At 46.8% G+C, this 16,534-nt stretch overlaps 1 protein-coding gene across 1 annotated transcript in view; it reads left to right on the top strand.

Moving 5' to 3' along the window:
• TDRD9 (tudor domain containing 9) overlaps nt 1–16,534 on the top strand; it is a 789,496-nt gene that overhangs the window by 441,816 nt on the left and 331,146 nt on the right. The window contains exon 13 of the mRNA XM_082275596.1: nt 7,455–7,590. Coding sequence (XP_082131722.1) covers nt 7,455–7,590 — 136 coding nt within the window. The remainder of the gene's footprint in view (nt 1–7,454; nt 7,591–16,534) is intronic.

Raw genomic sequence — 16,534 nt, 5'->3', positions numbered from 1 at the left:
CAAGAAGGGCTGGTCGGACAAACAAAAGACCGACTCAGCCAAACCTGAAGCAAAGGATTACACAGCCTGAAGGTGCGCCCCCACCCGGCTTGAGGGTGGGGGGATGTTTTCACCGGTATTCATTAGATCGAGCATCGACCACTGCTACCGGTGCGATTCTTCCCTTGCAACATTTAAGTACTACAGGGAGCGGTAGTTACCGTTCCCTGAACAGATCTTTTTCTTTACCTTTTCCAAAGATTAGTCTCAGTTCCCCACAAGAATCGGATCCGGTTGAACAGACAGACCAAGAAGCCTCTAGCCGGGTGACTTCGGTCCCTGAGATTCAACCAGGAGAGATCACCGTTCCTGATAGGAATCAGGTGTCTGATAAATGTGTGGGAACGGAGAACGATCAGACTTTGTCGGATGGTCGGGGCCAGATAGCTCTAGGGCCGCCTGGTTCAGATCCAGTCAGCGCCAGTGGTCCTAGAAATTCTAGGCTGGCCTCGTCAAGCCGATCTACCCGACTTGGACATGCGAGTCGCGGACGTTCCTTGGGAACTTCGTCTCAGGGAGTGTCTGCGGTCTCAAGGACCAATCTTCCATCGTGCTTTACAGTCGCTGGTTTTAATGGCCTGGCCATTGAGACCCAGGTACTGAAGGACAGAGGGTTGTCAGCTTCAGTTATTCCTACCCTTATTAAAGCAAGGAAAGCGACTTCCAGCAAGGTCTATGATCGCACATGGAAGACTTATATCGCGTGGTGCGAATCTTTAGGGATTCCTCCACGTACCTATTCGGTGACCCGAATATTGGCCTTTCTGCAAAAAGGGGTTGAGCAGAAACTAGCCTTGAGCACCATCAAGGGTCAAGTTTCAGCATTAGCAATCTTCTTTCAGAAGCCTTTAGCTACTAAGTCCTTGGTGCAGAATTTCATCCAGGGGGTGCGGCACCTGGCTCCACCAGTCCGCGCGCCCTTACCGCCCTGGGATCTTAATTTGGTTTTGTCGGTTCTACAGAAACCTCCCTTTGAAAACATCAGGGAGATTCCCTTGCTTACTTTATCCCAGAAGGTAGCCTTCTTGGTGGCTATCACGTCTGCACGCAGGGTGTCAGAACTGGCTGCATTATCATGCCAGTCCCCATACTTAGTGATTCATAGGGATAAGGTAGTGCTTCATCCTAAGCCATCCTTTCTTCCAAAGGTGGTTTCAGATTTTCATCTGAATGAAGATATTGTACTACCTTCCTTGTGTCCTCAGCCCAATCATCATCGGGAACATGCGTTGCATTCCTTGGATGTGGTTCGGGCAATCAGGGTATACCTGAAGGCGACGGAATCGTTCCGTAAGACGGATTCACTTTTTGTGATCCCGGATGGCCCCAGAAAGGGGTTGCCTGCATCTGCCGCGACTATCTCCAAATGGATCAGACAGACGGTGGTACAGGCTTATTCTATTAAGGGTCGGAATCCTCCATTCCCTGTTAGGGCGCACTCCACTCGAGCGCTCAGTACTTCCTGGGCCTTCCGCCATCAGGCGTCAGTGGTCCAGGTATGTAAGGCGGCCACCTGGTCGTCGGTACATACCTTTACAAAATTTTACAAGATTGATGTGATGGAATCGGCGGATGCCTCATTTGGCCACAAGGTTTTGCAGGCCGCAATTTGAGGAGACCGGTGGTCTACCTCGAGGGTTTTTTTCTGTTGAAAAATTTCTGTTGAGTCTCATCACTGAGGATGAGCATTGTAAACTTCTAGTTGGCACCGGTTGGGCCTTCTAGATTGGATTTGATTTCCATTTTCCCACCCCTCATTTGTGGTACTGCTTTGGGACGTCCCGAGGGTGTTGAATCACCGAGGACTACGTCTGTCAATGAGCGACAGAGAAAAACGGATTTTTGTAAAATCTTACCGTAAAATCCTTTTCTCTTAGCTCATTGACAGACGTAGTACCCGCCCCTCTGTTTTTGAGTTGGGTTGGGTTAAATTCTCTAAACACTGCTTTGTGGCGTAACTGATTTGCTGTAGCAGAGAGAGAGGATATACCCTCGGGGACTGCCCCTAGGGTGTGGCCAGAGTATTTTCTTTCCTGTCTAGTCCTACTCCTGTGGAGGGCAGCATAACCCGAGGGTGTTGAATCACCGAGGACTACGTCTGTCAATGAGCTAAGAGAAAAGGATTTTACGGTAAGATTTTACAAAAATCCGTTTATTAACGTCTACAAAATCCTAAAATATGATTGGGGGATAGGTATTGGAAGCATTTGAAATTGATATGCTATTTTTGGTAATATTGACATTTTTATTATTATATTAATTCTTCCTATCCACGATAGTACTCTACTAGATAGCCTGTTTATATCTGTTCTTATTTCATTTTAAAATGGTATGTAATTTATTTTATATAATTTTTCTAGGGAGACTTTCAATTTAATTCCAAGGTACTTCAATTCTGATCTTTTCCATATAAAGGGAAATTCTAATTTTAATATCTCTTCTTTTTGTTGTTTAATATTAATGCTTAATATTTCTGACTTCGCTAAATTAATTTTTAAGTTAGAGATTTCACCATAGTCTTTTAAAGTTTTCATCATATTTGGCAAAGTTGTCGTAGGTCTGGTTATATATAGCAAGACGTCATCTGCAAAAGCAGCCACTTTATGCTCCACCGTTCCTATTTCTACTCCTCTTACATCAGGATTCCACCTAAATGTGGCTAAAAGGGGTTCTAGGGATAGAACAAACATCGGGGAGAGCGGGCAGCCTTGCCTTGTTCCATTGTGCATTTCTAATGGCTCAGAGTTGGTCCCATTAATCTTAACTCTTGCTGTAGGTTGGCTGTATATTGATCTTATCCATACCATCATTCTTTTTCTAATTCCCAATTCTTCCAGGGTTCTCAGCATGAATTCCCAGTTTACTCTGTCAAATGCTTTTTCTTCATCAATTGACGATATTAACCCGGGGATACCACTCCTAGCCATTTGTTTCATCAAAAGAATTGTTCTTACTCCATTATCCCTACCCTGTCTTCCAGGTATAAAACCTACTTAGTCATTATGGACCCAATCTGCCATCATATCCTTCATCCTAGTTGCCAGAACTTTTGTAAACAGTTTAACATCTGCATTTAATAGCGAGATAGGTCTATAACTAGAGCAATTTGTCGCATCTTTTTCCTCCTTCAGTATAACGGTAATTGAGGCCCTGATGGCATCTTTACTCAGTAAATATTGCTGTCCTATTCCGGTAATATAATCTTTTAATTTGGAAATTAACAGATCTTTAAAACTTTTATATTAATTCACTGTAAACCCGTCTGGCCCTGGGTTCTTACCTGCGCTAGTTTCTTTTAGTACTTTACCTAACTCTTTCTCTGTAATCGGATCTTCTAACTGATCTAACTGTTCCTTCTGGACCTGGGACAGCTTTGCTTCTTTCAAATATTTTTGATTTTCTCCGTTCTCTCGGGGGTCCGCCTTTCCCGCCTCCTCTTTTTTTATATTATATAGTCTACAATAATATTCTTGGAACACTTTAGCTATTTCTGTTGAGGAATACCTTATTTCTACCCCTCTATCCCTTATCTTCTCTATAAAGTTAGTTGATTTCTTCTTTTTTACTACCTTCGCCAATGTTTTCTCAATCTTGTTACTCCAGCGATAACTCTCTTTTGCTAACCTACTGACCTCTTGTTTAATTTCCTGCTCTAGTAGTATTTTTAGTTCATCTCTTTTTATTACTAGACTATTGTGGATCTCCGCATTCTGTGTTCTTTTATGCCCTTGTTCTAATTCAAATATCTCTTTTATTAACCTTTATTAGCTGATCTTTCTTTTTTCCTCTGGACTCCTTTCGCTATTAAAATCCCTCGTATGTAAGCCTTATGTGTTTCCCATAGTATATCTTTAGGGGTATCTTCTTTCATTTATTGAAAAATATAATTCCAACTTTTTTAATTTCCTCCTCCCCCTTTTTTTCTCTTAACTTTTCATTTATTCTCCAGATATTTGTTTTAGGTTGCTCACCCACTATTTTCAACTTCATTTTAACAGGGGCATGATCCTACCATGATTTTATCCCTATTTTTACTTCCAGCACGGACTCTATTCCTCTATGTTCGATCAACAAATAGTTGATCCTTGAATACGTCCCATGGACAGAGAAGTAGAACGTATAGTCCCGTTCTTCTGTGTGCAATACTCTCCATGCATCCAAGAGTTGGCATTGATACAATTTCTTTTTTGTTGCTCTTAAATGTAGTCTCTTACTCCTCTGTCCACCCGACGTACTATCTCTCTCTGGGTCCAAACAAAAATTCAAGTCTCATCCCATTATCACCCACCCCTTCTTAAAATCCATTAATTTATCCAGGGTCTTTCCCAGGTAGTTCAGGGGTTTATCATTCGGGCAATATATATTAACCTCTTTACTCAGTAGCTTTCCCTTCAGGAAAAGAAATCTCCCTTCAGGGTCTGCTAACCTCTCCTCTAAGGTAAATCTCAACCCTTTGGACATTCCAATGGCCACTTCTTTTGATTTTTCTGTTGTGGAGTCTGAATAGAACTATATAGGGTGGTCTTTTGTATATAATCTAATATTAGAAGAGTGTGTTATATGGGTCTCCTGTAGGAATATTATGTTGGCATCCATGTTTTTTTCCGGTGTAATTCAGACCTCTGATGTTATGTTACCACATTTATGACTGGCATTTTAGGAATATATTTAACTCTATGTTCTCCAACTCTTCCTTATTTAACCTCCTCTTTCGGAGTGGGAGAACATAGGGTCCAAATCCCCTCCCCTTTATCAATGTGTCATGAATCCAACATACTGATGTGTATAACATCCCAAGTGTACTATTTACTTTTCTCCCTTTCCTTCCCCCTCTCTTCCCATCCCTCCTCTCCCCTCCCTCTCCCTCCCCCCTATCTTCCCTTACTGCAAACATTGGATATCTGGGCACTGTCCCTTTGGGTCCTTCCCGTTGATATCCTTCCTCCCTCCTTATATCAGCTCTTATCAACTGGGGCTCTGGACAATGCTCGCATGCCCTCCTGCCCTCCTGGTCTCCCCTTGGGGACCTGGATTAGGTGTACCTCCAGACCTTCGGGCTCCCATCCATTTCCTATGTTCCTCAGTTCCTCTTCTCTCCCTCCCCCTCCCGCCTACCCCCCCCCCCCCCCCCCCTCCACCTCCATCATATGTCATCAGTTCTATACATTATTTTTTCTTCTAATTTGTAATCTTAGGCAATAATTGCCACTGTTCTTCCTCTGTTCTTCTTCTCTCTGACAGTCCATTCGGGGATCTCCGGTGTGGGTATATTTAAACTGTCACAAGACACTTGTAATTCTTCTGGGAATCTCAATTTTACTGTCATTCCATTCTTTTTAGCTCCCAAGAATGCAGGGTGTCCCCTGAAGTATTGAATATCATGTTGTTTCATTAGGTCTACCACTGGTTTTAATATTTTTTTTCTAGCTATTGTCTCATGTGATAGATCTGCAAATACCTGTAGATCCGCTCCTCCAAACTTTTAAGGGGGTCTACTCTTCATTTTTTCCCAGATCTGTGCACGTGTTTCATATTTATGAAATCTTACAATAACCTCTCTGGTGGCTTCTTTTGACAGGTTTTGTATTTTCCTAATTCTGTGTATCCTTCCTTCTATTTTCTCTTTTCTTTTCCCAATAGGGGATTAAATACTGATTCCAGCATTCCAGCATTTCCGCTAAATTTTCTTCTCTCCCCATCTCCGGGAAACCCTGAATTCCTAATTTTTTTTCTTCTGTCCCTATTCTCTTGATCTTCTAGTTTGTATAGTATATTTCTCTGCACCAATTGTGTCTTCCTCAATTCCTCTTCAAATCCCTTTATCTCCTTCCCACATCTGACCGTTGTTTCCTCAACTCCTTCCACTCTTTTCAGCATTTGTCCTAAATCACCGTGTAGAGTTAGTTACCATTTCATTTTTAATTGATTGTTCCAATTTAGCAAACATCTCCATTATTTCTAGTTTTGTGGGCAACTGATCTTTTATATTTCCCTCCTCCTCTCCTATAACTTCCCGGTCTCTTTCCATCTGCGTGTTATCTTTCAAGGGGTTGAGGCTATTTTCTTCATTTATCCCCGATGGTTTCTAGTTCCTAGTTTTCTTGCTTAATTCAGTGTCCTGTTTTAATTTAAGGGTTGATTGTATTTACCCGCCATTTTCCTCTGGTTTTTCAGGGGTCATGTACATTTTAATTGTCCCGGGGCTTGCACTAATTTTTGGAGCTTTTCCTCCCCCGTCTTTAGTAGGTTTATTCTTCATTTTGAGTCTTTTCCTGCTCACTTCCCCCCCTTAATAGATATGGACAGATATTTACTTATTCTCAATGCAATTACACTGTGTTTTTCATTGGTGCTGACTTTGCTGTCTATGCATCCACCTCCATTTATATTTCCATTCCCTGTTTTAGATATATAAAGCACAGGAAGTCCCCATAAGGTCAAAATATAGTGGAGGCTGCTATTTTATTCCAGATATTTATAGGAAAACAAGGATTTTTTTCATCTTTTTAGATGAAGTGGGGATCTCCCCTCTCTCCTCCGTGCCCTCCGGTTTCTGATTTCATTACTTGTCCTGCCTGTTTGGCTCTGCACTCTCCTCGGTCACCCTCCCCTCCGTTCTCTTCACGCTGGTATCAGGCCGATGCCTTGCCGGCTCAGCGTCCCTTTGGAGGGGCGACCGCTGTGTGGTTCCAGTTGCCGGGCTCAGACGCTCTCACTACGTCCAAAGGCTGTCGCTCCCGACCTCCTCACCACCTACCTCCAAGGTCTTGGAGCCGCCAGTATCCTCGAGAGTCATCCTGTGTCCTCCGGTATCAGAATTGAGGTAGGGTCACAACCGGCAAAGAGGTGGCGTAAGGGGGGGGCAGGGGGATCAGTGCTGCAGGCCGGCGAGGTGAATATCTGCAGCCGCGTGGGTCTGCATATTCGGCATCACCTGGATGGGATCTCCCAGGTGTCTAGCCTGCACCTGCTGCTGGCGCCATTGACAGGCTCCTCACCCCACCAAAGCCTTTGCAAAGTGGTTTTAAGTCAACACAATTTTTATTTATTTTTTTTACCCTTAATGCATTCCCTGCTGTAAAGTGGCACTCTTGAATATTGACGTGAAGTATGTTCCACTTTCACCTTCCCCTTCTGGTGGGGGATCTTAGAAGAGGAGTTTCAGGCCCCTCTATGCATTAACGTTGCACAGAGCAGGGACATATAAAATTTTTATCTTAAGAATACAAATAGAGCGTTTACAACCGCTTTCTTATGATGTAATTGTATTGTCTCCTTTTTATGTAATAAAGCACATCAAAAACCGTTGGTGCTATAGTAATCATATATACCCGTAATATGGATTTTTATTTCATTTGTACTTCTTGAATATTTTCTGTCTCACCTACGTGACATTTTTCTTTTATTTCCTTCAGCGAAGCCCTTTGGGAAGTACAATCTTGAAGGTGAAACTTCTTGACATGGGAGAGCCTAGGGCCTTGCTGGCTACAGCCCTTTCTCCTCCTAATGTTTCTGACATTGAACGCACTATACTTTTGCTCAAGGAGGTAAGTGTCTGTTCAATTCAAAAGGGTAGTATTTGAAGAGTTTTCCAACTCTTTCTCAAGCAGATATATTAAAACCCATTCACAATTCTCCTGAAAAGCAGGAAAATTGTGATTGAGCTTGAAAAGTTTAAAAAAGTAGCGAAAGATATTCATATTCTTTAAAAGCAGAACTGTGACCAGCCTATAGAATTTAAAATATTTATATTTTCTTAGCAAGTTACATATAAGCTTTTAACACAAGCTAGCTTTAATTTCTCTATCATTCATTGATGGATGCAGTGTCTGTTCTTCTTAACAGTAGGGTTATACTGCCCCCAACAGGAGTAGGACACTAGGCAGAAAAAAGTTCTGGCTACGCCTATGGGCAGTTTCAGGAGGTATACTTTCCCTCTCTGCTATAGGATGTCAATTTTAATCTGCCTGGTCAGGAGTAAGGACCTAGTTTCTTGTTGGGATCTGTGGTTCTGGCAAAACATTTTTTTCCTGTGAGATCTACAAGCAGCTAAGCATAATCTGGGTGACTGGCTGGATATATAGATCCAGTGGTCACCCCAGCTAGCAAGTGCACGCGTGCAGACCCCAGCTCCGCGCTAGGTCGGCCGCAACATAGTCCCACCTAACGGGGACTGGCCCTGCAGTTAAATGTCTCTCCAGGTCGCACACGACTGGGACTAGTCCCGATTCGCAGCGTTCCTATTGGACAACAACCCCCCCACTTCGGTGGAGAGGGGTTCTGTCAGGAGATGGCGCCCGCCTTTTATAGCTATGGTGAGTATTTGTCCCCCCCCCCCCCCACCACTGGCGACTTTGGAGGTGGACGCGGCCCCTTCCTAGGATGGTTAGACCCCGGGATTCCCCTCTGTCCTGTCACGCACCCCCAGCCCCCCCCCCCTCACCTACTGGGGATACGGGGAGCTTGCAGCTAAACTTGTGGGCTGGGACTGGGTGTCATGCTGATCATTGGGGGCGGGGGGTGGGGATGTGCCGCTGGCAACTGATCAATGCTGCAGGGGGGATTCACCTGTCACTACTAGGGCCCCCCATCCTTTCAATCCCGTCCAGGAGGCTAAGTGGTCCCCTCAGTGTCCTCCAGAAGCTTTGCAGGCCGCCATTTTCTTGAAGCCCATGTGCTGCATAGGATCAGGGTTTATTTTGCGGTTGATCCCCATTGAAAATCAATGGCGGCCATGTTATTGGAGTCCCTAGAGGTGTGTTTTTGGCGTTCGAGCCCCTCCCTATTCCCGAATGCTGATATTTAGGTTTTCTCACTTCACTTTCCAGGACGGTCAACGCATGAGAGATGATAGGCTCCTCCTTACCGGAAACACAATCCAGATACAATTTGTTAAAAGGCCCCACCCGTCCTCTTGTCCCTCAGTTTAGATTGGGTTTCTTCCTACAGCGAAACGTTTGTTGTTTTCACTGACCTGAAGACTTGGAAGTCTGATGGTCCCCCTGTGAACCAGGTTCAGGAATGCCGGTGAGAGCTGCAATCTACCTGCTGCCTCCTTAGGCTTCTCAAAGGTCGCCTCCATTTTGCACAGGTCGTCGGTCACCAGGGTGTCCCTCTCGGCCTGTCTCGAGCTATCCAGCAGTCTCCTCCACGCTGGGAATTCGAAAGGACGGGCGTCTCAAGCCTCACTGTGAATCCGGAACTTCAGCGTAGCGTCAGAGGCGGATCATACGCAGCGCCGCACGGATGAGGAGAAGCAATGTGGAGGAGAAGCCGGAACCGCTTGCTAGCGCAGACTCCCAGGCCCCAGGAGTCCGGGTAGCTGCAGGGGAAATGAAGCCTACTACTACTCACATCACGGGGAAGGAGAAGCGAAGGCTGGTCCAGGTGACTGCAGCCAACCCCAGGTCGGAATCAGGTAAGTGCTGACTGTCTTGATTGCAAATGTTAACCACTCTGCAACCGCTCACAGTAATACTACTGCGGCAGAGTGGTTCGTTATCGTCCAGCCACGTAGTATTAACGTGACTGGACTCCTCCCCTTCTGGGCGGCGCTTGCGCGCCGCCGGAGGCTCGCTCCCGCTGTTTTCATTCACAGCGGGAGTCGGGCCAGGGGAGGAGCAGCGGCGATCGCCGCTGCTCTTACCCGATCGTCGGGGATCGAGTCTGGAGATCCGCCCTCTGTGTATAAACACAGCGGGCGGATCTCCATAGTGACAGGGAGTGACAGATCGGACTGTTCAGCATAGCTGGACATCCGATCTGTCCATGAATCACATAGTCACCTCCCCCCCTACACGTCAGTAAGCACCAGGCATACATTAACCCCTCCCTCTCCAATAAAATTAACCCCTTCCCTGCCAGTGTCATTTTTACAGTAACAGTGCATATATATAGCACTGATTACTGCAGTAATGTCACTGGTACCCCCAAAAGTGTCAAAAATGTCAGTCAAGGGTCCGATCTGTCCGCCGCAATGTCGCAGTCCCGCAAAAAAAATCGCAGATCGCCGCCATTACGCGTTAAAAAAAAACACCAAAAATGACAAATCTTTCCCTTTGTTAGTAAACGCAATAACTTTTGCGCAAACAAATCAAAATACGCTTATTGCGATTTTTTTTACCAAACATATGTAGCATAAAACAAATTGGCCAAAAACTTTTAAAAAAATTGGTTTTTACATCTTTTTTGGGGGGAATTTCATATAAAAAAATGTGAAAAATATTGTTGTTTTTTCAAAATAAACGCTCTTTTTTTGTTTATAGCGCAAAAAGTAAAAATCGCACAGGTGATCAAATACCACCAAAAGAAAGCTCTGTTTGTGGGAAAAAAAGGACGTAAATTTCGTTTGGGTACGGCGTCGCACGACCGCGCAATTGTCAGTTGAAGTCGCACAGCGCCGAATCGCAAAAAGTGGCCTGGACGGAAGACAGCAAAATCCTCCGGTTGTAAAGTGGTTAATTGCTGGTGTTTACAAGAACCCTGGAAGGTCCTTTCCCCTGACCATAGTCAGACCCATATTTTGTCCTTTCTAAGGTTTAATTCTTATGGAAGAGTGATACATTTTTTGTCTTTTGTTTGTATCTTCTTCTCCAGAGTCCCAGAGCGGTTTACAAGAAGCCTCTAGTACTGTACCCCCCCTTGTCTACAGATGCCGGTACCTCAAAAAAGTGTGGTAATTGCGGGGACAGACTATCTAGCTTCCACACTAAGCCTTTCTGCTATAAATGCATCAATAAGTTAGCTGGTAAAGAGGCTTCTGGATTAATGAAAGATTTTTTTAAAATCTGTCCAGGAAGATATGCTGGCTACAATTCAGTCATTTCGTTCCTCTGTGGTTTTCCCCCAAGTCATAGAATCCAGTGAGCCTACCCTTAAGGAGGGGTTTCTTCCCAGGAAAGCTCAGCTTCAAGAGCAGGTCCTTCAGGGTTGTTATAATTTTCGCAGAACCTCCCCCCAGCACAGCCCAGGGAGGAAGAAAGGTTGGCAAGTGAGGCAAACCGCTCACTCTCCCAAACCAGTTCAGAAGGCGAGGGAGAGAGGTCCTCAGAAAGTGAAGCCGAGGACTCAGGAGTAAGCAGGAATTTATTCGGGTTGGAAAATATGCAGGGACTCCCATCAGGCCATTTATGCCTCAGAAGAGATCCCTGAACCCCCGAAGGAAACTTCAGCACAGGACAGGATGTATAGGGGTCTAGGTAAGAACCCTTCAAAGGTTGTACCTGTGCATCAGTCCTTGAAAGGATTAATCCTTCAAGAGTGGCAGTTTCCAGAAAGCAAGCTAGTCAAACCAAAGTCATGGAAAAGAAGATTTCCCTTTTAAGGAGGAAGATGTGGAAAGGTTTCTAAAAAATCCCAAACTGGATGCCCCAATGTCACAAGTAACAAAGAGGTCTGACCTCTCCTTTGTGGATACAGGCAATATTAAAGATGCCATGAGCCGGAAGGCAGACTCCTTATTAAAAAAGGCTTGAGATACCAATGCATCAGCAATGGCCCCAGCCCTAGCTGCTTCTTGTGTGGCAAGAAATGCTAACTGTTGGGTGGAAAGACTGACTAAAAACCTGTCTCAGGTTAAAACCCAAGACCTACAGGACTCCCTGTTTGTTATAGGTAAAGCGGTTGCCTATCTAGCTGACGCTGCAGTGGAATCAGTTATAGCCTCAGCTAAAGTGGGGGTTCTTCTGAATTCAGCCAGAAGGAGAAGGGCCATCTGGCTTAACTCTTCAAAAACCAAGCTCTGTGGTTTTTGCCTTTTTGAGGGGTCGTTACTCTTCGGGTCAGGCCTAGACGAAGTTCTGACCAGATCCTCAGAAAAGGGGAAAAAGTTTCCTGCCAAACCCAGGAGGGACAGAGGCAGAACATTTTCTCGTGCCCCCCATCCCCAAGGACAAAGGCAGCAAAAGAACAGGAAAGAACCTGCTAAAAGATGGGGTTTTGGAAAAGGGAGGCAAATAAACAGTTTGCTTTTTCCCTCATCTGGCACAAGAGATAAGTGATGCCGGAATCAAAGTGGGGGGCAGACTAAGCCAATTTTCTCTGTCGCTCATTGACAGACGTAGTCCTCCTTGATTAATATCAACTCGGGTTATACTGCCCTCTACAGGAGTAGGACTAGACAGGAAAGAAAACGTTCTGGCCACACCTTAGGGGCAGTCCCAGAGGATATATCCTCTCTCTCTCTGCTACAGCAAATCAGTTTTTTTCTGTCTAGTTAGGAGTAAGGACCTAAGTTCCTTGCTGGGATCTTTGGTCCTGGCAAGATTTTTTTTTAGAAATACTTTTTTAGGCAGCTTTTCTTCTCCAGTGTTCCTGTGAGATCTTCAAGCAAGTACGCTGAAACTGGGCGACAGGCTGGATGTTGAGATCCAGTGGTCACCCCAGTTCAGCCTACGAGCGCGTGCAGGCCATATCTCCGCGCTGGGTCGGCCGCGACATAGTCCCACTGGACGGGGACTGACCCTGCGAGTTAAACGTCTCGCCTGGACGCCAATGACCAGTTGCAAACTCAGTCACGGCGTCCGTATTGGTCGACAGCCCCCCCCACCCCGGTGGAGAGGGGTTCTGTCAAGGAGTTGGCACCCGCCTGGTTCCGGTATGGTGAGTAGAATGTTCCCCCTCTCCCCCTGTCGGGTTTGTTGGTGGACGCGGGCCCCTTTCTGGGATGGTCGAACACTCAGTTTCTGGGTCCCCCCTCTATCCTATAACAGGTCACAGATCCCCCAATTTGAGTGTGATTTTGTGAATATGAAACCAGGAGGTTTGTTTTGGGAGCTGACTATCTAAAGTGTAAGGGTGACTGAAGTCAGTGGCAGACTACTAAAGGGCATTACTATTGAGGTATAGAGGTATCCTACCTGTCATAGTGTGTATACAGGCCGATGCCTATGCCTGAGTTACTGCATCCGCAGGTCGCCATCCCTCCAGAAAGCCGGTCACTTCCACAGGCCGCACAGCCTCCCGCAGGCCGCACAGGCCGAGCGCACAGCCTCCCGCAGGCCGCACAGGCCGAGCGCACACTCCCGCAGGCCGCACAGGCCGAGCTCCCACTCCCGCAGGCCGCACAGGCCGAGCTCACACTCCCGCAGGCCGCACAGGCCGAGCTCACGCTCCCGCAGGCCGCACAGGCCAAGTGCACACCTCCCGCAGGCCGCTGCTAGCTTGCAAGCTGCCGCTATCCTACACAGGCCGCCGCCATTTTCCTGCAGATCGCACGGGGCCGCCATATTGGCGTAGCCTCGTGTCTCTAGCATGGGGGCGGCCATGTTTGAGGTGACGAAACACCTCGAGGAGCTATGGGGAGGCGCCGGAAGGCGTGTAAAGGGGCGGAGCCGCCTCCTTTTACCCGGGAAAGCAAGCCAAAGACTTCCTGTCTGTAACAGACAGTGCTGGAACAGGTTGTATTGAAACTTCTGAGCTCAAGTGGTGGGGTCTCTCTCTCTGTAGGGGTCCAAAAGCAGGTAACACAGAGGGGCGCTGCTGCGCTGGGGGACTAAAGAAAAAAAAAAAAGTTTTATTTTTTTGATTGCAATTATTTTTTTCTGGCAAGTGTCTTGTATAATCATGGACCCTGCCACACATGTATCCCCACCTGATCCCCTCGAGGTGGCCGCAGGACCCTCCAGTACCCCACTTGTGATGATGCATTATCAGCAGTTTTGGAGTCTTTGGTATCCCGGGTGGAGAGGGCCTGTCAGGGACGGGGGTCAAGAAAGCGACCCCCGCCTACCCCTATTTCATCTGATACTTCAGATTCAGATTCTGAGATGGTCATTGCAGCTGCAGGTCCCTCTGCAGGAGCTGTTGTCTCAGGTAATGCTCCCTCAGATAGTGAGGAGGACGGTTCTACCTCCGCCATAGCACAAGAAGAAGCATTGGTGGACGCACTAGTTGTGTCTGTCCGGGAAACCTTGAGACTTGAGGTTACACCGGCAGAGGTAACCGAGATGGAAATTCCCTTTGGTACTAGTAAACCTACCAAGACAGCGAAGGTTTTTCCCTTACCCAAGTGTTTTGGTAATAAAATTAAAGAGGAATGGGATCATCCAAAACGAATCCTTACTATTTCCAAACGCATTGCTAGACGCTATCCGTTTGAGGAATCCCTCATTAAAAAATGGACGGTACCACCAGTGGTGGATCCACCGATTTCAAGACAAAATAAAGCCACTGTTATCCCGTTGGAGGACGCTCCGTCCTTTAAGGATCCAGTGGAAGCGGAATCCCGCACTGTTTTTTCCCTGATAGGGTCAACCTTTAGACCAGTGGTTGCCATTGGTTTAGTTTCACAAACATTGACAGAATGGGCAAAATTGTTGCGCCATGACTTAAAGAGGAAGTAAACCCTCCTCTACAACTTGTACCTATAGGCAAGCCTATGATAAGGCTTACCTATAGGTACTGTAAATATCTCCTAAACATGTACCGTTTAGGAGATATTTACCTTACATGTCGCCAGTGACGTCACTGGCGCATGTGCTCTGAAGGAACGGCCGATCGTGCCGTTCCTTCAGAGCCCCGTGCCGTGACTGTCGGCTCCCGCGCGCGTGCGCGGGAGTGACGTCACCGCGGCTCCGGCCAATCAGATGGCCGGATGCCGCGATCCCGGAAGACTGGCGACTAGACATGTCGCCCGTCATAGAGGTGAGTGAGCGGCATGGCGGGGGCTCGTTCTGAGGTAAGTATTGTATAATGAGCTAATATGCGATGCATACTAGCTCATTATGTCTTTCTTTTGCAGGGTGTAAAAAAAAAAAAAAAAAACTCAAACGAGTTTACAACCTCTTTAAAGGGGAGAAGTATTCCTCAGGCAGCGTCTGATTTGATGGAGCAAATTATACAGGGATTACAGTTTGTCTGTGACACAGCCCTGGATGCCACTCCCTTGTTAGCGCATGCATCGATATCAGCAGTAGTCCTCAGACGTGTGCTGTGGTTAAAGTGTTGGTCGGCGGATCAAGGTTCCAAGAAAGCTTTGACTAATCTCCCTTTTCAGGGGGATCGCCTATTTGGGGCCACCCTAGATGAGATAATAAGGGTGTCACTGGGGGCAAGAGCACTTTTTTGCCACAGACTGCTAAAGCTAATGGACCTCGTAACAGGTGAGGACCTTTCTTTTCCGCTCATAAGAGGTTCGTTCGCTCCGCTGGGGCGAGCGTGAAGGGCAAAGCCCCTTCAGGAGGTTTCAAAAGGCGCTGGCCGGGTAAACAAAAGGCCGACTCAGCCAAACCTGAAGATAAGGCTAATACAGCCTGAAGGTGCGCCCCCATCCAGCTTAGGGGTGGGGGGACGTGTTCACCGGTGTTCAGATCCAGGGCTTTCCTGAATCCCGGACTAAGGGGTTCAGGAGATCATATGATCGGGATACAAGATCGACTGTCGATCACTTCTACGGGTGCGATTCTTCCCTTCCAACATTCATATGCTACAGGGAGCGGTAGTTCCCGTTCCTTGAGCAGAACGTTTTCTTTACCTTTTCCAAAGATCATTCCCAGTTCCCTCCAGGAATCGGTCCTGGTTGAGCGAGCGGACCAAGGAGTCTCTGGTCCCGGTGACTTCAGTCTCTAATGCTCAGCCAGGAGAAGTCATCACTTCCAATAGGAATTTAGTTTCTGATAAATGTGTGGGAACTGAGAGCGATCAGACTTTGTCTGATTGCCTGGACCAAGCAGCTCTAGGGCAGCCCGGTTCGGATCCAGTCAGACAATGTCATGGTGATGACTTAGGTCGATCACCAAGGATTTCACCACCTGTGTCTTCAGTAGGGCATCCCGCAGGTTGATCTGTTGACATTTCGGCTCAACAGGAAGGCGCGGAGATTGGTAACTTGCGCCCGCGATCGGCTAGCGGACGCAGCAGACGCGCTGAACGTCCCGTAGGGGCAGTACCAGCTACTATATATGTCTTCCCCCCTCTCAAGTTACTGCTGAGATTTCTCCGCAGGATAGAGGTGGAGGGAACTCTAGTTATTCTGGAAATTCTGGGCTGGCCTCGTCAAGCCGGGTACGCCGACTTGGGCAGGCTAGTCGCAGACGCTCCTTGGAGACTTCTTCTCAGGGAGGATCTGCGGTCTCAAGGACCGATCTTCCATCGTGCTTTACAGTCGCTGGTTTTAACGGCCTGGCCATTGAGACCCAGGTACTTAAGGACAGGGGATTGTCAGCTTCAGTTATTCCTACTCTAATTAAAGCAAGGAAAGCGACTTCTAGCAAAGTCTATTAGCGCACATGGAAGACTTATATTGCGTGGTGTGAATCTTTGGGATTTCCCCCACGTACCTATTTGGTGACCCGAATTTTGTCTTTTCTGCAAAAGGGGGTTGAGCAGAAACTATCCTTGAGCACCATCAAGGGTCAGGTTTCAGCGTTAGCAATCTTCTTTCAGAAGCCTTTAGCTACTCATTCCTTGGTGCGGAATTTCATCCAGGGGGTGCGACACTTGGCTCCGCCAGTGCGCGCGCCCTTACCGCCCTGGGATCTTAATTTGGTTTTGTCGG

This window comes from Pelophylax lessonae (assembly GCF_965119305.1).
Source record: "Pelophylax lessonae genome assembly, chromosome: 13".
In the NCBI taxonomy this organism is placed as follows: Eukaryota; Metazoa; Chordata; class Amphibia; order Anura; family Ranidae; genus Pelophylax; species Pelophylax lessonae.
This window is presented reverse-complemented; position numbering and strand designations above follow the sequence as displayed.